General features: G+C 37.6%; 1 protein-coding gene across 1 annotated transcript in view; it reads left to right on the forward strand.

The window, feature by feature from the left end:
• The window catches only part of LOC123307711 (putative transcription factor SOX-15), a 63669-nt gene extending 44154 nt beyond the window's left edge, over positions 1 to 19515 (forward strand). The window contains exon 3 of the mRNA XM_044890122.1: positions 17423 to 19515. Within this exon, the coding sequence (XP_044746057.1) occupies positions 17423 to 18843 (1421 nt within the window). The 3' untranslated portion in view covers positions 18844 to 19515. The remainder of the gene's footprint in view (positions 1 to 17422) is intronic.
• The last annotated feature ends 2361 nt before the right edge of the window (positions 19516 to 21876 follow it).

Consider the following 21876-nt stretch of genomic DNA (forward strand, 5'->3'; position numbering starts at 1 on the left):
AATAGACGCCAGTAAGTCATTTTTAGGCATAAATTTCTTGGAGGCAGGTCATAAAGCGGGAGGAAAAACTCTCGAAGTGCAGTACGGAACTTTACTGCACTTTAACGTTAAATTACTTGAATATATATGTCTTTTCGAGGATTGAAATACACTGTATTTCCATTTCCATCGGCCGCTGATGGGAACCAAGTTCCTGGAAACCTGGCCACCATCCAGTTTCTACTGATGGATTGTCATCTGTTGGTGAGTTGTAGGTAGAGTGATAATGATCTTTGGAAGTCTACCAGTCAGCTTTCTCGACGCAAGAAATATCGCCCTTGGCTCATTGCAGCTAACCGTAAGCGAATATTCCCCACACAAATCTATCTTTCAATAGGTTCTCAAAAAAGACAAACTATTCGCCATTATGAAGACAAACAGCTATGTAAATTATCCTTGTTAATGGAAATTATTGTAGATAGAATATTCAGTTTTTCGATTCAAGTGCAAAAAATACACTGCGCAAAAAAAAATCGCACATTATGGAAATCTCAAATTTATTCTACAACTGAAGGTGTCCTCAATGATAATTATTTTTATCAGAATTATGCATGCATATGTTATCCACTTTCAACGGTTTTCTTTAATACAGTTTGTTCCCAGCAGGAATAAAAAAAGATGATATTATATTATCAGATTTTGAATGTATTGGCTCCATTCTAAAATCAGTTGTTCTAGATCAATTCTAGTGATCAATAGTTTTTCCTTCGTTTGATTTTTTACACTCGATCGCTATGCAACGCGAAATACGCAATTTGACCCAAGAGGAATGTGCCCAAGCGGTAGTTTTGCGAGAAGAAGGGTGGACATACACAAGAATTGCAGAAAGGTTTGGAGTTTCTCATACAAGTGTGTCCAGAATGTTGCAGCGATTCAGGGAGACAGGTATTAATGTCCAAAGACCAGGACAGGATAGACCACGGGTAACAACTGCCATTCAAGAACGTTACTTGAGTGTTTCTTCTTTGAGACAACGGTTTGCAACCGCTCGCCTCCTTCAAATTCAGCTTGAGCAAACTCATGAGGTGCAAATTAGCACTCAGACAATAAGAAATCGCCTCAGAGAATATGATTTAAGGCCTCGTGTCCCGGCAAGAGGCCCAGCTCTTACCCCAGCCCATCGAAGGGCGCGTTTGGATTTTGCGAGAGAGCATATCCATTGGGAAGAGGCCGATTGGGAAAGAGTTCTCTTCACAGATGAGTCTAGATTCTGCCTCTACCATTGTGATCAACGTTCCCTTGTATACATACGTCCACATGAAAGATATGCTCAGTGCAATTTCCTGAATACTACTATGTAGTTTCCGTTGAGGATCGATTAAGGTATGGGGTGGAATATCTTTGACTGCTCGCACAGACCTAGCGATAATGGAGCTATGAATGCTGATAAGTATATAAGGAACATTCTTGAAGAGCATGTACTGCCATTTGCCCCATTGGTGGAAATTTCATTTTTATGGACGATAATGCCAGACCCCATCGTGTGCGCATCGTTCAGGAGTACCTTGAAGAGGTTGAAGTCTCTCGAATGGAATGGCCAGCAAGAAGTCCAGATCTCAATCCGATTGAGCAGGTTTGGGACAACCTCAATAGAAGGCTGAGAAGTTCAGAAAATCATCCAGCCAATCTTAATGTCTTAGGAATCCAACTCGGAGAAATCTGGGAAGGATTAGATCAGAACATTTTAAGATCACTCATTTTGAGTATGAACCGTCGTTGCCGAGCTGTAATTAACGCAAGGGGTGGAAATACCAAGTATTAAATCACTTATCAGCATTTCAGTATTTTGAAAATTGTTCATTTCTCTTCTTTCACATAAGATTCGGTGAAATCCTGAACTTTTCTTCCATTTAATGTGTCTTGTTTCGTTCAAAACCTTTCCGAAAGAACATAAAAAATAAGTTATAAAGTCAATGTAGAGTTAACTTTCATTAAAATTGAGATTTTCAGAATGTGCGTTAATTTTTTTGCGCAGTGTAAGTTTCGTTTCGAATATCCACTTCAATTTTGAGCAGTATATCGGAAGACGTGTTTTCCTCTTATTAAAACACAGGTCTGACCATATTAGCACCATGTGAAAAGCGTCGAAGGTTTCGTAAGAAAAAGTGGAATCGAAAAAACCAAGATTGTACCGTGAAATTAATTAATCGAAGTTTTCACCAACTGATCCATGGGAACCTCTATACGCAGCCCATTTAACGAGCTGAATGACAAAGGCTAATTTGCTGTTAATTTGCATAGAAACCTCCATGTCGAACCGAGCAACGTCGAAAATGTTCTCAACTATAACTATATGGTTAATTTATTAATAAGTTGAGCCCATATACCGATCCGATGTTATCTCCGGTGCTGATATTAAATTTGAATAGACTTTATCTTTTTTTTATCGTTCCAGACGGTTTTCTAGAGCCGCGCACTCTCAACTATTTAAGTTTATTAGATACTTTTGTTTGAACAATGCCTGGACGACTGAATTGCTAGCGATTTAATAGGGTATAGGTCTGAATATGTTTTCATTCATGGTGCATATTCGCCATTGAATAATGTATTAGCAATGAAAGAATTCCCACAATGGCGGTGTGCAGGTACAAGAATTAAATTGAGTGTTTACAATTTTGATCACCGATCCGTTGATTTGCAATTAATGCCGTCTGCAACCTCTAAATTGAATTGAAAGAGTTCGATGGAGATTTCGAAGGCTTCACTGTCTCCAAGGAAGAGACGCTATTACTTCACGAAATCATTTTTGAACTATGCTCGAGTTGTATGAAGACTTCCTGTCCTCCTTTGAACATTTTAAAAAGAATTGATTAGTTCCTGAAGCAAACCTACAAATGTTTCTAACTCAAAGCTCATAATAAGGCTCAAAAATTTATTCTATGTGATGGTTGCAAAATGGTGCATGCGCGACCAGTATTTATACTGTTGCATATCTAATTTCGAATTCAATATTGTCATATAAGCTCCACAAGGCAAATCTATTTGTTCACATGTGAAACTGAGTATAAACAGGTGACTTTTTTCGAGAATATTTCAATGATTTTGGAAAGAAACCAACGAATATATTTTGATGGCATTATAGGAAGATATTTGTGAGAAAGAGTCATCATAATGAATGGAGCGGTCTTGTAAACGCTTAAAAAATGAACGACTCCATTCGAGATCACCAGATGGTCGCTGGCTGTCAACGAAATCTACATTGGCCCTTCGATCATTAATCAAACGGAGCCAAGCAAAAGACAGACAGAAATACTATTGACCACCGCCTTTACCTCGTCAATTGTTGTACTTATATAGAGATATGGGTAGATGGCTCAGTCTCATATCGGATGTAGAATGAAGGAAAATGAATACCAGCTAAATCGACAGGTATTAATAATGATATCGGAACTCGAGTACAGATGGAGCGGTGGTAGACGTTTGATGAATGCTGTGTCAAACCGATCAGACAGATACACACATCTCATAACTAAAGTTGGCAGAGGTGGAATACGATTAAAAATTATGACGGTTTTGTCGCCACTAAGACTGAAATCATGAAGGGACGTACAGGGAACAACATTCGAGACATTCATGAGAAATTTACATTTATCGTTGACGTTTGCTTGTCGAACTTTTTAGCTACGAGATGAGTTTAAAAAATCACCTAATTTCTAAGTCCATCAAGGCACCAAATACTCGATTAGATGGTCTTTGATCTTTGAAATACAGTCATAAAAGACTCCAAAAGTTCAAAAACGTTCAGTTTGATTTGCAAGAGAACATGATGTTATTGCAGTGTAAATTAATAGAATATTGAAGGAAAAACAACGTGCACTCATAGTAGAAGTGATGCAACTAGAAGTTTTCAATATGAGGGAATGGATAAGACACAAGCTCAAGTTTGAAATGATTTGAAGTGAACCTATTGAAAGCCAGTTCTGCTCCTTTACTGGAAGAAAAACTAAAACGTTTTTAAATTCGTTATAATGTCTGGATTAAATAAAAAGTAATTTGTCATATTAAATTCACAATTTTCGATGAAGAATTTATCCGTACTCTCAATCTAAATGGTCAATTTTTTTACGGATACAAGCTTGCTAATTACGGTTCTGGTTACCTGTTCCACCCAACCACCCTCATAGGCTTAATGTTATGTCCCCAGTTCTACCAGGGTCATTAAAGACGTTTGTTGACCACGGTTAACATTTGTCAGATGTTCGACATGCCTGAAATGTTTATTGAACATTATTAATTGACGTTGAACCTGTTTTTTATCCTTTCTGACCTCTTCACAAGACGAACAATTAAGACTTGTCCGTAAGTCTAGAAATGTACAACTTGAGTATTGCATTAATTATTATAGAATGCGATTCTGAAACCATTTGACCCAGTAGGGTCATATACAAATCGTTTCCTTAAATCGAAAGAGAGTCTTTGATATTTTATTATTCAGAAGAAGCTAAAATATTTTTAATCTTATATCATAGCAAGATTGTAACCTGAATTTTGTCAATGTCCTTTTTATTCTTAAAAACCACTGTGCCCTGGCAACCAAATGAGCAAACTCTATATCCTTTAGCCAGGTAGCCTAGTTCTTCTACTCAGATATTCAAACAGCTTATATGCCTCCTATTTTAAAAATCTTTGTTTTTTTGTAATTATTTTGAAGAAGAATATGGCTAGAGGCAAGGATCACTGTTATTCTCGGAAAATCTCTTTCAAAACATCGAAACATGCCCCTGATGTACCAATATATTTCCAAATGCAAACGATACCCGTCATAAAACGTCTGATCTAGACGCATCATTGTTTTCGACTTCTTTAACCCCATATTCGGCACAACGCCTCCAGAATTGAACGTTTCAAAACAGCTACCGAGTTCATTAGCTCTCGAAAATATGAACTAATTAATCTAAGACAAATATTTATATCCTTAATTGCCCATATCATTCACCCATCTGTCTCCGAATAAATTTATAGACACTGACTCAATTCATCATAAAAAAACGCGTGGGCCAAAAGAAATTAGCAGAGCAAACGTAGGTCTTGTACAAACACGGTGGAGTTAATCTAAAAATTGTAGGAGGCAAAGATGTGTCTAATTGTTAACACACCTTTATCTGTAGGCACATAATATCGTCTAAAAATATGCATTGCTGCATAATCGACCACGTTGTGATTAAAATTAATGTCTTAATCTTTCCTCGGTATGCAATACACCTATTTTGTCTCATTGGAGATGTGCGGTTTCGTGTCTTCGTCTAATATGCGAGGACTGTAGAAAGTTTGCGATCTGAATTTGGAAAACACCGAAGGTGTTGACATCGAATCGAGTGGTGATTGACAGGAGAAATTTTTCAAATGTGAATTGGGGCAGACGTTTCCGGTTATGTCAAGCTTCATTCAAAAAAGAATTGAAACTTAAAAGGTACCAACACGAAGACTTATGTGCAAAATTTCCAAAAGATCGTATCACAAGAAAATAAGAACTCTATCAAACTAAAAACTAAAGCACCTGAATTCATATTGATGTTTGACTCATTATCGAGCTAACTGAAGGATTTTTTTAGTTTTTCGAATCACATAACTTGAAAAATAAGCGTAATGAACTTCACAAGAAAGCAATATTTTCTTTGAGCTAGATTCCGAAGGTTTACGATTAGAAGTAATCAAACAAAATGAACACAAATAATTTTTATCTGCAGCAACGGAATTTGCAGAGAAACTTCATTACATATCCCAAAAAGGCCAACTATCGTTATCTCAAGGTCTGTATGCCTCTCTACTTAAAGGATTAGAGATATAGTCAGTGAGATCACAATGATTTCTTCAATTATCTCATGATAGATGATATCATTCCAAGAAATTATACAAGTATGAACCGATCATCCATTAGTCTTATTAATTCACTGAATGAGTGGCTTTCCGATTGAGCTGCTGACCTCAAATGAGACAACGTCAATTACCTAATCTCGTAGTTCTGAGGGAAAGATTGAGAACGAAAACGTATAGAACCAGCTGCAAACCTCTGAACTCTGAAATAATTCATTTCACATGAGTCTTCACGAAATAGTGTTGATTTTGAAATTAAATTTGTTTGTCGCTTTAGCAAGCACCCTGTATAAAATTTTATCAAGTCAGGCAAGTCTATATTGTGCAACTGAATATCAAAATCAACTGGGACCCAGAAATGATGGTTTGGTGAAAATTCAAGGGAGACACATAACGTGAAAGCTTCATCTTCCTGGTAACTTTTTTCAAAATCCAAAAATAGAATATTTAGAAGGCTTTTGAAAGTAGGAAATCTATGTGTGAAATTCGTAGTTTTCTCCTTCTAAGTTTGCACCTCCTCATGAATATTCAACTGGAATCGGGCCATTTACAAGAAAACAATCCATTTCCTAAAGTAATGCGAGTTTTCATTGTCAGTGTCTGGTGCCGAAACAATCGCCCATCAAACCAATCAGGAGTGCATGTACCAAACGAGCAGATCGCGAAAGGGAGTGCCTAAATAGAAACCAACCACTACTTCCTATGACGCCATTTCCTGCGTTAACACAAAAACCAAATAATGAATATTGGATGGGTCACAGTAAATTAAATCTGATTTTAAAAGCATTTACCGGTAGCCACTATCTTATTAAATGTCGAATTAACATCAAAATGGGTACGACAGATCGTCAATTACCTGAGTCACTGGTCTCGTTTTAAAAGGACACTGGACTAAATTCGTTTTCTGGGTATCTATATTGAAATCTGAGAATGGACTGCTAGGGCATGAATATAAATCAAATTCCACTTTTTTTTCTTTTTGAAGCTAACTGGTTTTAGAAAACAAATTTTGAAACGTCTGATGAAAAGGGATTCTGAATGAAGGATTCGGATTTGTCAGTAAATTGGGATAGAATTCTCAAAAATAAGTGGACTATTGCTTATGATAAAAAAAAAATTCATTCTTAATGATACACTCTTCTTCTTGTACTAGTCTTTGATATTTTGACAGTAGATTCTTGGGGTCAAGAGAAACACTTTCTCCCTCACAATTTCTTCCGAAACCGCTCGGTTTAAAAGATACAGGCTGTTGCAAATGCATAAAAAAATTATTTTTAGTTCTATCCCACAAACGGTTTTATCGAATGAAATGAATTTCGTAATATAGTTTTTCATTTATTTGATGAATCTTTTTCGAACACAAGATATCACCCACGTCTTCCAGTTTTCTCATTATGAGATTGACAATCGAAAAATAGGGTACTTTGGCTGAATAGTATGTATTCTGTTTGAAGGATCCACAGACGTGTAAGGTCACAAATTTAGCTAGTTATTCTGAAGGTAATTTTGTTTTTACAGGGGTGGTACAGCTGATTATGAAAACCCAAAATGGGGCCGAATCCAGAAAAATGGTATAGGAAAAAGTGTTTCTTTTGACCACTAGAATCTACTGTTGTAATATTTGTACGAGCCAAAGACTCACCCTCTATATATTACCTTGAAAAGGAAACGAAAATCTTGGGTAAAAAATTCATTATAAATGTTTTATTTCTTGATCATTTACATTGTACCCCTTCTGAGATAATATATAGGGTATCAAAACTGCACGCTGATAGAACGCTGTTTCATTTCACCGTGTTTCAAATATTAAAAATGATGCACAACGGTTTGCGAGCAAAGTATTCTAGTCCGCTGCGCCATATTTTATTTCACCATAGAAAGGTAATTATGTCATAAAGATAATGCCGCAACAGGTAGCCTAGAAGTTCATTCTTGTGCCAAAATACTATATTATATACCTGTTCAAGTCTAACGAGCCAACTTCTCGTATTATTGAATATGAACTGAATTGAAAACAATAGATTCAATTAACCGTGGGAGAGTGAATTGAAGTATGAACAATATGTATATCAACTTTTTATGAGCTACCAGGCTGAATCTGAGCTAGATGTATTTTTGACGGTGTATAGGATCATTAGGATGTTTTTTCCAATGGGATTTTGATTTATGGAAGGCGTCCTTAGCGGAAACAGATATATGATTATTACGAAATTATTTATACTTAATGAATTAAAACATATTAACGATTGCACATGGTGATTATAAGAAAAACAATGTCTATAATAATTCTGACGAAACAAGAACGAATTCTGATGAAAAGCCCTGTGTTATACTGAAAATAATTTGCATTCTAATGAAACTTCAACCTTACTCCCAATTGTGAATTCAGCTTAGTATATCTCCTAGGAAATTCCCAAAATTTGGCCATTCCCAAAAATTGGCGAAATATAACAAATATCCTATCCTAACTTTAAAAAAATGGCTGATATGCAGTTAGTCTGAAATTATTCGATTTTCACATGTGACGCCAATGAAAACCGAAAAATTAAGATCTTCGGAGGAGATTGGACAAACGATGTTCATCCGTACAGCTATGAATAATGATCGGAGTACTTAAAAATGATAGGTACAATCCGAATGTCTGTTAAACTCAAGACCTCAGTTCCAAACGTCGCTTATGACAAAAATTAACAACGTAATGATGTGAATTGATAGGAAACGATTATGACAAGAACATACGAGCCGCACCTAAAACAAAACACTGTCGTTCGGTTCCAGACGAGAAGCCTTCAGATGTATTAATAATTCATGGGATCAAAACCGTGTTGGTGGAGGTTTTTGGGTTGGTACCGCTCTCTACGTTGAGAAGTGATTCGTTTTCAGGCTCGGTTTTATTCTAACTCGAAGGGTAAGGCGTTTTTCCTGTAGAAAGAAAACCATACATTCCCTGAAGTACCTATTTAGGAACACCCCATATATATTACCATTCTCAATTCGCATATACAATCCAAACATTTCAACAAGTTCTCAAAAATGATAATCCTTTAATTAATCTATGAATGAAAGTTCGGTGCTCTAAGTATCTATACTTGACTGTATAAATGAGATCAAAATTTGCAAAATGAAGCACACGTGCATGTTTTGTAATATAAATTAAAATCAACTAATTTCATTTCGTTCATAAAATGATGTTTAACCTGATGACTATGATATTGGGGCTTCGTATTTGGATTATTTGTGAAATACACCAGGTGTATCAAAAATATTGCCCACTGTTATTCTCGAAACACAAACGAGGTCCTCTATTCGCGAAATCTTGTCATCCCATCGCGAAGACTTACGAATCACAGAGCTGCAAATGTATTTATCCACTGTGGAAAAGTTTCGGTGGATTATTCTTTCGCATATAACCTATATGTATTCTCCTAGCCGGTTTCAGAGACTCCATTTCCATTTTACAGTGAATCAACCTGAGGTTTTATCAGCAATTTTACAGCCTCGTCATTGATAAAATTCTTATGCCTACACATAAAGTGTGAAACATTAATTGCTCGCTTATCAAGGTTGTCGAAACCAATACGTCAAAACAGTGATAGGAAAATGAACACTTTGATTCGATTAATGCCACCGAGCGAATTGGATTTTTCTCGGAATGCACGTTTCGAAATTAGCCAGAAAATAAATATCGGGAATGCCAGTCGCAACACCTTATTTTTCTGTGTACCTGAACTTATCGTTGTTCGTACAAAACATCGGAATATTTCACTGGAAATATTTTCTGTTGCTAAGGACTACGAATCGTTAAACTCGCAAATTACGAACTCTATTGAATCCATACGCAGAAGTAAGCAAGCATTTTGTCTTGGCGATTGTCAAGTAAACTAAGCTACGAATTGATTTCTTCTTTTTGGTTGAAAACGAGACATTCTTCATGTAAAGTCATAGTTTTGTGAGGAATTAAATTAGTCGTTGAGTATTCTGTGAAATTTTGACATGAGATGTTCTGGCAAACTTCCACAGCCACTTGATGACGAGTTCGACAGAGCATCGAGTGTTGACCCTTTGAGAGGCGTTGAAAACCACAGAGATGCATCGTTTTGGACATAGATTACGCACACGTATCGACAAAACAGGCGATCAATTTGGATTCATAACGTAAAGCTGTTGGGCAGGCCGCTGATTTGCGATTGGGATGCAAAACTTGTGTCGCTCAGCACGTGTCTGCCCGCCTGGTCAGACTTAGGTGCCGCACCTAAGTACTGCTAATGTCTGATGCTCCCCTATCCCCTCATATGATCGGAATAATCGTGTTTTGCGATCGTGAATAATAATAGTGGAACGTTAGCCCAGATAAATACGAGAATGAGGATTGTTAGAATTCCCGACGGATAACCCCAAAATGGCGATTTGCATATAAAGGATTCCGGCAATGAGAGGTTATGTTCTCCATTATTCCGTTGTTCAACTCAGCCAAATTATAAAAACGATGCAAATGAGGAGGCCTAAAAACTTGAATTTTTTTCATCGTCCTGTGTGCTCCAGCGGATTTTCGAAAGGCTTTTTATCCGTAGGTTGGCACTACTGATGTCCTCTTCACTGACAGGCAGTTTGAGCGTCATGTGCTCTGTGGTCATGTTTGCCTTCATTTACAGTACTGCGATTTCTAGCCAAGTTTCGCAGGTGAAATACTCACCCTGCGAAAGATAAATACACTGCGCAAAAAAATTAACGCACATTCTGAAAATCTCAATTTTAATGAAAGTTAACTCTACATTGACTTTATAACTTATTTTTTATGTTCCCTCGGGAAGGTTTTGAACGAAACAAGACACATTAAATGGAAGAAAAATTCAGGATTTCACCGAATCTTATGTGAAAGAAGAGAAATGAACAATTTTCAAAATACTGAAATGCTAATAAGTGATTTAATACTTGGTATTTCCACCCCTAGCGTTAATTACAGCTCGGCAACGACGGTTCATACTCAAAATGAGTGATCTTAAAATGTTCTGATCTAATCCTTCCCAGATTTCTCCGAGTTGGATTCCTAAGTCATTAAGAGTAGCTGGATGATTTTCTGAACTTCTCAGCCTTCTATTGAGGTTGTCCCAAACCTGCTCAATCGGATTGAGATCTGGACTTCTTGCTGGCCATTCCATTCGAGAGACTTCAACCTCTTCAAGGTACTCCTGAACGATGCGCGTACGATGGGGTCTGACATTATTGTCCATAAAAATGAAATTTTCACCAATGTATGGGGAAAATGGCACTACATGCTCTTCAAGAATGTTCCTTATATACTTATCAGCATTCATAGCTCCATTATCAACGACCACTAGGTCTGTGCGAGCAGTCCAAGATATTCCATCCCATACCATAATCGATCCTCCCCCAAAACCAGTAGTATTCAGGATCAGGAAATTGCACTGAGCATATCTTTCATGTGGACGTCTGTATACAAGGGAACGTCGATCACAATGGTAGAGGCAGAATCTATAGATTTCTATAATGTGCGTTAATTTTTTTGCGCAGTGTAGATTTGAACAACTCACCTCAACACTCCTTGGGATCCAATTTGTTTCCAATGCTCGTTTTCACCGACTTATTCAAGGCAGGCCTAATGTTGGGGCTTTCCTATTTCTTTTACTCGTATAGCAGTTACCATGGCAGCCACTTATGACTTTAAGCCTACCCTAAATCAGTGTAACCGGGCAAAAACCAAACCAAACTTATAGTAGCTTCTTTTTCGACAAATAAGTGGTAAGTACAATTAAGTTCATGAAATAAAAAACTTCCAATAATCTGCTTCGTCATAACCATCGAAAACGCCGAGTCACAGAGCATTTAGTCACGCATGTAGCCAAACCACAGAATCAATGAACCTTCAGATCGATTCGATGTTTCGAAATCCACCAAGGGAAGATTGATTGATGCTCGTCGCCAACAGGGGGTCCAGTTAATACTCTGTGCACGGCCAGACGTCACCTCAGTTAGGTAGCTTGCCCACGGGTGATCACACTCGGAAACGATCTTAATGGAAAAAAGTTGACGTCGTTTACGGGTTGAAATTTCGTGTTCGGCTAGCGTCGTTCGTAATTAAGGAGCGTATGACTTAATCTAGCGGTAGATAAAGTTGAGACAATATGGACGCTGCGGGGATGTGGTTTTTATGGGTCGTAATTCGATGGAAACATTTTGTCTTCGTGCATATGGCTGTGAAATTTGTGTCAGGGATAACTTCCGGCTGAATTATGCCGAGAATTTTACGATCCTGGTTTTTCTATGGGGTAATCGTTATGCTAATATAACGAGCGTTCCAAAAATTAATCGTTGAGCTTGATTTGGAATTCGATATCAGGAAACAAAGAAATAAGGCAAGTGGAAAGGGCACAGGAAGAAGAATTTTTCTGTGAAATCAATATGTCAATAAAGAAAAGGATTCAGAAATTTGAGATTTGACGTTTACCTAACAGAGATGTGAACTTGCCAGCTGTCAATTTGGCAAAAATGAGGTAAACTCCGATCACAGTCAGGGGTGGCTAGTCCACCAGTATGAAATTGGTTTCATTGTGGTTTTCTAAGTTAAATTGGCCCGAAAAGGTGTTCTCCTAGCCTGCTTGTGACTGAGACCTGAACTATTTTCCTTCATCCACCTGAAAATGCTATTTTGATAGCGAAACACACTTGCAATAGTTAAATAACTCATCCTAGTAAAAATCCTGTAATTGAGTTTCTTGTTTGATTATGGATTTTCGTCAAGTATGGGTCATTTTAGCTGAATAAGGCACCAATGTCTCAGGAATATTGTTCGAGTAGTTTCAGACATATTGGAGAGGAATTTGTAGGGTTTATGGTATAGAAAAAATTATTGTTTTTAATAGAAGAGTTTTGGTCCAATTTATTGGTGAGAGGGTCTTGGGCTGTGAAACATGAAATAATCTATTGTGCTGCTATCTGAAGTGGAATCGTCCAATTTTACGTAACCCAGTGTCAATAGAAAAGAGGAAAGTTGGCTGCAGCAACATTCAGCAACACACCTTTTTTTCACGGGGCACATCCTCTTCCCAGTCCACAATGATTTGTTCAATTTGTTCTTCGACACAGAACGGCGTAGTCAAGAGGAACGGCATTAGTTCACGTGGGCGAAACCGATGTTATTCAACAACCAAATCGCCATTAAACATGCCAGTGATAATTTAATAAATACCAAACTATAACGATGACTAACTGACTCCGTGGACCTACCAACAGGTTCTTGACGGTCCTTAAACGAAAACAAATTGTAAATTAACCGAGTACAGAGTGGAACCATCAGGACATTTTGCATGACAATGACGCCATATTGTATACGTTTCAGGTCCTGTGCCAGTCACTGACAACCATTAATAAAATACCCAATAAAGTGAATTTATCGCCCGATCCGTCATAATATATTCAAATTAAATGGTGAGGACCCGCGTGGGCTTTTTGAGGCTAAAAACGCCCCGTGACGGGGGACAAAAAGTGAGAAGAGCCGTAAATTATCGGTGAATCTGGTTAATGAGGACTTATGACGGGGTTGTGATAAACGGGAAGGATGCAAATAATGTTTACCGAAGTTGTGGGGAGACGAATTCGACACGCTTCGTTAATTGAAATATATTTCTTTGATCTGGCCACAATGGTTGATGGATGGGATGGTTTTTTGGTGGTCAGGGAGTGGAGGAAACTGTCTCTCAGTTTTCGTCAATAACCAATATAAATGCCAGGGTCCAAAGCCCATACCACACGAAGATGTATTGATATCTAGTTAGCCTAGACCAGTTCCATGCATAAAAAAATATTGCGTTACCATAGCAACGAACAATAACTTATTGGAAGTGTCAGCGTGAAGTTTGAGGTAGAAGAAGTAAACCAGAGTTAAGCAATAAATTAAAAGAAAGAAGATGTCTACCGAAATTCTGAAAATCGAAAACTTGGAGTATCGAGCCATCAACTAATACCTGTATTTAAAAGGGTGAAGAGGTAAGCAGATTTACGAAGATATGCTTAATACCCTTGGTGATCGATGTCCTTCGTATGCGACCGTGAAAAATTGGACTGCAAGCTTCGAAAGAGGTAAATTTTCCATTGAAGATGATGACCGATCGGGAAGGCCAGTTTCTGTGTCAGTCCCCGAAAATATCGATGCAGTTCATGACATGATTTATTAGACCGTCGAATTGGGCTTAAACGGATATCTGAAGCACTGAATATTTCATACGGACGCGTTCATCATATAGTTCACGTGAATTTGGGCATGAGAAAAATTGCTGCAAAATGGATCCCCAAATGTTTGAATGTTGACCAAAAGCGTGCAAGGGTAGAAGCATCGCGTTCGATCTGTGCTCGATTTGAAAACGATGTGTACTTCTTACACCGAATTGTTACTAAGAATGAGACTTGGGTACATTTCTACGATCCAGAAACAAAGCAACAATCGATGGAATGTCGACACTCTGGTTCTCCAAGTCCTAAAAAGTTTCGTGTCCAAAAATCTGCTGGAAAAGTTCTTGCTTCAGTTTTTCGGGATTGCCATGAAGTAATCATGATTGATTTGTTGAATAAGGGAAGAACAGTAACCGGGGATTACTATTCGACATTACTGACCACTCTAATGAAAAAAATTCAAGAGAAAGGACGCGGAAAGCTATCCAAAGGTATTTTGTTTTTGCAGGACAACGCCCCTGCACACAAATCTCATGTTGCTATGCAAAAAATTCGTGATCTCTTTTCTCAATTGTAAGAAAGTTTAAAAGATCGTAAATTTTCTTCCAACGATGAGGTAATAAAAGCTGTGGAGGTCTGGTTTGCAGAGCAAGAAGAAAAATTTTGTTTGAAAGGTCTAGAGACGTTGCAGGTTCGCTGTAATAAATGTTTCCAATTGAGAGGAGAATATGTTGAGTAATAAAATATTTTGACATCGAAATTTTGTTTGGTTCTATAGTAGGCTAAGAATTTTTCAATATATCCTCTTAGTTCTTATTTCATTCAATACAGGAACATTTGAGTGACACAAACTACACCAGCTGAATCAGCCTGCCAAAACCGGAAGCATAATGAAAAGTTTGTCACATTTTCATCAAAATTTAAAGCTATACCACCCGCTTCTTTAACTTTTGAGATTGCTGCTGAAGGGTCACAACACCCTCTAATATGTAATATTTGTGATGGCCAACCATTCGGTTAAAGAAAACTGCGAGGTGTTTGTCAATCACTTTTCTTAGTGCGGTTTTTTTTCATGAATCAGCGGCCTACAGTCACCAGGCTGGTTGAGGACGCATTGATGTGAATTCTTCTAGGGGTACGTCTACCTCCATAACATTTCAACGTTCCCACTTGGCCCATGACCACCCGCAAAGTCACAATCGCTCTGTCAATCACCAATCCCGCCTACCAATAATTAATCATAAACGAAGGTATCTAACCTATCTTGGAGGCGCATTCTGTAAACTTATTTATGTAGTTTATAGAATGTTTAAGCCGATATCGTCCGTTCTATCTCGGCGCGCGAGGCTTGTGTAGGTACAGGCACTGAAGGCAAGCCGTATTTTGTTGCATAAAATTTCGAATTAACGGCTAATACGATTATACACGTCTAATTATCGGTCCTAGACCGTTCCACGATGAGTTATGGGAATCGGAATCAATTTATCTGCCGCCCGCGGGGCGTGCAGGTTGATTGAGTGAATGTCTATATTTTCCTGAGGAAAACGAGGCATCGGACATTGTCAATTTGTCGAGAAATTACCGGTCTTTCAGTTAAGACAGACTGAGAAAAAAAGTAAGATTCAATATGGGTTTAACAACGTTTCTATTTTTGAAAAACCGATCCATTTTCCACTTTTTTCCTTTACCATTTCTTTCGAATCAGCTCGGTTTGAAAGATACAGGCTGTTGAAAAACAATACAAAAAATGTATTTTCAGTTTTATCTCACAAACGGTTCCATCGAATGAAATGAATTTCGGAATATAGTTTTTCATCTACTTGATGAATCTTTTTCGAATACAAGATATCACCCACGTCTTCCAGTTTTCTCATTATGACCAATAAGTACCATAAAAATACCAAAAATTCAAAGAATCCTACTCTGGAACCTAAGTTGGACGCTTTCTAATGAATATTTGAACATTTTATAAAATAAAAGTATTCTTCATATTTTCTCGTATAATGCGCCGTTTTCGAGATATTTGATGTTCAAAAATTAAAAAGTACCTGTGAAATTTGAAAAATTGGGTGCTTTAGCTGAATACAACTCTATGTGAAAGATCCATAGATATGTAATGTCACAGATTCAGCTAGTTATTCTGAAGGTAATTTCATTTTTCTAGGGGTGGCACACCGAATCGGAAAAAATAGTAGAGTCATTCGGGGCAACTGTGCGCACTCTTGCCTTTCAAGCTATATCCTGTTTCAAATGTTGAAGCTAGAAAAATTAAAACATATTCATAATATAGAGAATTTTCTAATCCAAAAAAGTTTTTTTTTCCGCAAAAAAAATGTAATAGTGAAAGTCGGAGTGCGTTCACATGCCCCGTATTGCGGGTAAGTGTGCGCACACTCACGGGGTAAGTGAACGCAGTGCTTAGTGAACCACACAATCAAAACAAATTACAAAATAATGTCATCAAAATGTTACAATATTAGAAAAATGCTGTTTATTGTCAATACAGGAGCGCCTTTTTACAAGTACTGCATTATTGTTTGTGCCACCATTCCTGGTGAACACAACACTTGATACATTCCCCTATTGGTGGCTCTTCATATTTTTCTGCACAAATAGGACAATATTGATCTAGTCTTAACCAAGAAAATCAACAATGTCATAATTTATTCCTCACTGAACTAATGCCCACATAATGAATCTATGCGCACACTTACCCGCGCACACTTTCCCCAGTAAGCCAAAATTTGAATTGACGTTCTTATTGAGTTGAGCGGCTAATAGAACCTAAAATTTGTATTATATATTTAGATTAATATGCGCATGATGGAATAAAATATTGTTCAACACTGTCGGACTCGGAACTTGGACCTGGCAGAATTTGCAGAGATGCTAAAAATTAACAAGAAAACTAGTGAATTTGATTGATTGCAAATAAAAAGTTAACGAAACGTCGCACGGCGCACTTCTATGAAAAACTAATTTGGCGATTCTGCGCCCTTGCTTCACCCAAATGAACCCCTCTTTTATACATTGCAAAGTCGAGATATACGCACTGTGCACACTTACCCTCTGCGCTCAGTTACCCCGAATGACTCTATAGGAAGAAAGTGTTTCATTTGACCTCAAGAATCTTTAGTTGAAATATTTCCACGAGTCAAGGACTCACTCTGTATATGTCTGTCTCTAATCAGAGATCCCCCCACTAAAAATAACCTAGTGGAGACAAATCGGACGATATGGACGTCCAATTGACATCGCGATACAGCTATACCCTTCGTAACCTTCGATGGAATATACAAAGCGTCCATATCCTCGCAAATCCTTCATATATTGCTGATTCTTACTTTTCATTCTATAAGTTAACACGGTTTTTTTGTTCCAGGAAAGAAGTGGCGATCTCTAACACCCCAAGACCGACGCCCGTACGTCGAAGAAGCGGAACGTCTGAGGGTCATCCACATGACCGAGCACCCAAACTACAAATACAGGCCGAGACGGCGGAAACACAACAAACAAAGGGCCACGTCCGGCTCCACATCCAGAGTCGGCACATCGCTGCCCAGCCCCAGTTTGTCGAACATGTCCCCCCGTTACTCTGGATACATCCCCAACTCCAGCCTATCTCCCAGCATCTCCCAGTCCAGCAACTTCAACAGCCTGGATTTCGCCAGTCAGGGCGGTTCTGATTTCAACCAGGACAAAAGGTACAGTCCTGACTACCAGCAGTACAACTACGTCAGCAGTTATCAGCAGAGCTACGCTCAGAAGAGCCCGTATTCTATCCACACCCCCGACACTTCGCCTACGCAGAGTCCAGAACCTAAAAACACTCCTAAAACTCCTGGAAGTCCCTCCCAGGAGAACAAAGATTCCAACGACAAGAATAGCGCGCTACCGACGCCAGAACTGTCTCCGATGGAGCACGAGAACCATTTCGAGGAGAAACAGAGGTTATCGAATATCCAACATACCAGCAACGTGGTCAACAACATGTCGCCCAGCTTGAGTCCTGGACATCCTAGCTATGGCAGAGTTCAGAATTACAGGCAGCCCAATAACGTAAACTACACGAATACTCACCCAATCACATCTGTTCCTATGCCTAATGGTGGCATGTACGTGATGTGCACTAACAAGAGCTCTGTAGAGCAAGGTCATATAGTAACCGGAACATATTTCCCACCTGTCGCTACCAGTCAAGACCAGCAACTGTTAGGATCCACCCAGAACACTTTGACTTCTGTTATTACTGCCAACAATGCAGGAAATATGTCCTTCTACAACCCTGCCATGTCGCAATACTACCATAAAGAATACACGTTCGACCAAGCCAACAAGGATGCTTACAACATGGCCTTCACAACGGCTCTCAAGAACGACATGTTGGAAAAGAACGACTACCTCCAGAACTACAAAGTACCCATAATGGAAGACCAATATGTCCCCTACCAAAACAACAGTATGGTGCAAAATTACATACCAGCGAACGAGGAAAGAAGTGACGTTGACAGTGAAGTGGATAGTCGAGAATTCGATAAATATTTGAAATTTAGTGGAAGTGAGAACTTGATAGACAATAACCACAACTATCATAGGGGAGATCCCAACATAAATTCAAATTCCACGTACAATTTCCAACACACCTCTGTGATTCTACCCAACACGAACATCAAGCCAGAGCCTGTCCTAGCTCATTATTCTGAAGTATACCCTGATGGTCCTCAGAACGGCGTGATTCCTAATAAAGACGATGATTTCAGTGAAATATTAGCTGATGTGAGAAAAACATGTTACAGTAACTGATATAGTCAATGGGATCATATATTTGAAAACTGTAAATTAAAAATCAAAGATAAAATGGTATCTTCACCTTTCCTCTTTCTTGAAATTTTTTCATGTCACGAATTATGTATCTCATTCGATCTCGACGGATATATATGGGACATATATAAGAGATTGTTTGCTTCATTTCAACTGATAATGAAGGATCCAGTGCGTGATGGAAACTGAATAAATATTTGATTCGAATCTGGCGATAATAAACGAAGATTTCATTTTTCATCATATTTGTTTATTCACTTGTTACTATTTATTTTAGATCATGTATAACTTTGTTCCAGTTCTGATGTCTATGAAAATAGTTGCGATAAATTCGGTTTATGAAAAAACCGCGTTATGAGATTATTTCGTAGTGCTCCAATTTAAGACTGGATATCGAGTATGATTTCGAAGAGCCTGAGAAATATTGACAAGTTGTTAAATGTGGAAAAGTATGTACCTTTATGTTTATCCTTATATTTATAGAAATGTTTGTTAAATAGGGTGTTGATAAGCGTGAATTAAATTTTGTATAAATGAGTATAGTAGAAACTTTCGTAAAAACCAAAGTCTGTACATTATGTAATATAATAAATATATTGGAAATATCAGTGTAAATAATCGATATTTTCGAAGAAATATATATTTTCGATTTTACTCAAGTGTTTTGATTCAATATAATCCAGTGCCCCACTGAAATAATCTAGTGTTTTTTCAAACCTACATTCTTCGCCCAGAAAAATAGTTATGATGAGAAAGATATTTCAACAGCAGTCTAGAATCTAGATCAAATATTGACTACCTCTGCTTGTTTACGAGATCACATATACCCAAGATTGTAGGTATACAATGAATTCTGATAATAGTGATATATTTCTGACTCATTTCGAGCATTTGATGAAATTTTAAAATCAGAATCTTTCATTTTTATTTCATTGTTATTCAGCGACTAAAATTAGCTTCAGTTTCGCAAAAACGATAAACTTTCTATTTCGGTGATATGCGATCATATCTTCACAATGAATTCATTCAAAACCGATATGAAAAAATATGGAGATCAGTTCTGAAACAATAGATTAATCATCATTATTGGACAAGAAGAAACAAAATGTATCTATACGTTTATATTGAACATTTTCCTTTCATGGGAAATATTGGCTTACGAAAAGAAGATTGGTTTGCAGTAAATCGTACTTGTTCCTATACCATTTTTTCTGATTCGGCCCTGATAAAAAGATATAGCGTTTTTAAGTTTTCATAATGAGCTGTGCCACCCCTGAAAAAACAAAATTACCTTCGGAATAACTAGCTAAATCTGTGACACTAAACATCTGTGGATCTTTTAAACAGAGTTGTATTCAGCCAAAGTACCCAATTTTTCAAATTTCACAGATACTTTTTAATTTTTGAACATCAAACTACTCGAAAACGGCGCATTATACTAGAAAATATGAAGAATACTTTTATTTCACAAAACGTTCAAATATTTATTATTCAACTTAGTTTCAAGAGTTGGGTTCTTTGAATTTTTGGTATATTTATGGTACGTAATGGTCATAATGAGAAAACTGGAAGAAGTGGGTGATATCTTGTATTCAAAAAAGATTCATCAATTTAATGAAAAGCTATATTCCGAAATTCATTTCATTCGATAAAACCTTTTGTGAGATAGAACTAAAAATATTTTTTTATGGGTTTTCAACAGCCTGTAGCTTTCAAAACGAGTTGATTCGGAAAAAATGGAAAACGAAAAAAGTGTTTCTTTTGACCACAAGAATCTACTGCTAAAATATTTGTACCATTCAAAGACTCACCCTGCATAGGCAGCTGTATCTAGTAGGGTCTGCTGAAAAGAAATATAGACCCACACTTTTTTCTGACACATTCGATATGGCCATTTATCGATATTTTCTTTTTAAAATCTTTTTCAAATTGATTTTTAATGATCCTTTCTTTCTATGAGATTCCTTAGATATTGTTGCTTTTGAGGTAAGTATCTGTTTTTTTTGTCTTTGTTGAAATATCTAATTCTTATGAAAATTTCCCTAGTAAAAATTGAAGAAGCAGAATGAACCTGGGCTGCTTGTTACCCAGATTTTTATTCCATTGGAATTTGTAAGGTATGCTGAAAGTAGAATGAGAGTTAGTTCTTCGAAACAACCCAGGAAACTCAGAGAATTGTTTCTAGTAGTTTTTCAGACATCGGCATACCTACTCATAGAAAGAATGCCCGAGTTCTAAACAGTGCAGAGAGAAATGTACTCATTTCAGATATACAACGACATTGTCATATAATCAGTACTTTTTTGAGAAAAAAGGAGTTCCAGTCTTACAAACCTGGCTGCGTCAAAAGTTGGGCGTGCTTCCCTAATCAAACAAACGCGATTAGACCTTTTTTTTCCAGTAGTCAAGTCGACCGAGGACGACCACAGAACCCGGCAAAAAATCGGAATTAATTCGTTTTCTTTTATTTTGCGTCTTGCATTGCGAGCAGCGGCCAGGCAGCGTTCCCCGGCTCGCTCTTCGAGCAGTTTCGTAAATTTTCATGTCGGTGATCGTCTTTGAGATATTGATGTCCACCGCCGGCCAAACCGATAATTTATTGTGGTCAGTTCGGCATTTTCAAGAATCACGGTCTCTTCTGGTCTATCTCGACTGAAATATATAATGCGGAGAGGCTAGATAGAGTGGATTTGCAACGGGAATAGGAGAAAGGGTATGCGAGGGCGAGATGAAAAAATTGCTGCTGGTTTATGCGTGATGTGTGCTGCATTTGTTTCACTTAGGGTCCTTGCAAATAAAGAAGGACGAAGGAAAGTGCAGACTAATTTGAGTCTCAGTTAGGGAAAACCCGATTTTGATGTTGATTCAACTGGGGAATAGCAAAATCACAAAATTTCGAAAGTTTTCATCTGCCAGTCTACAAGGTGTACCGAAATTGAGCTGAAAAAACTTCTTTCCGTAGATTCGTGTGACTGGGGACGATTGTTCAATTCAACTTGTCATATTTCAAAAACG

Source organism: Coccinella septempunctata, chromosome 2 (assembly GCF_907165205.1).
Source record: "Coccinella septempunctata chromosome 2, icCocSept1.1, whole genome shotgun sequence".
Classification (NCBI taxonomy): domain Eukaryota; kingdom Metazoa; phylum Arthropoda; class Insecta; order Coleoptera; family Coccinellidae; genus Coccinella; species Coccinella septempunctata.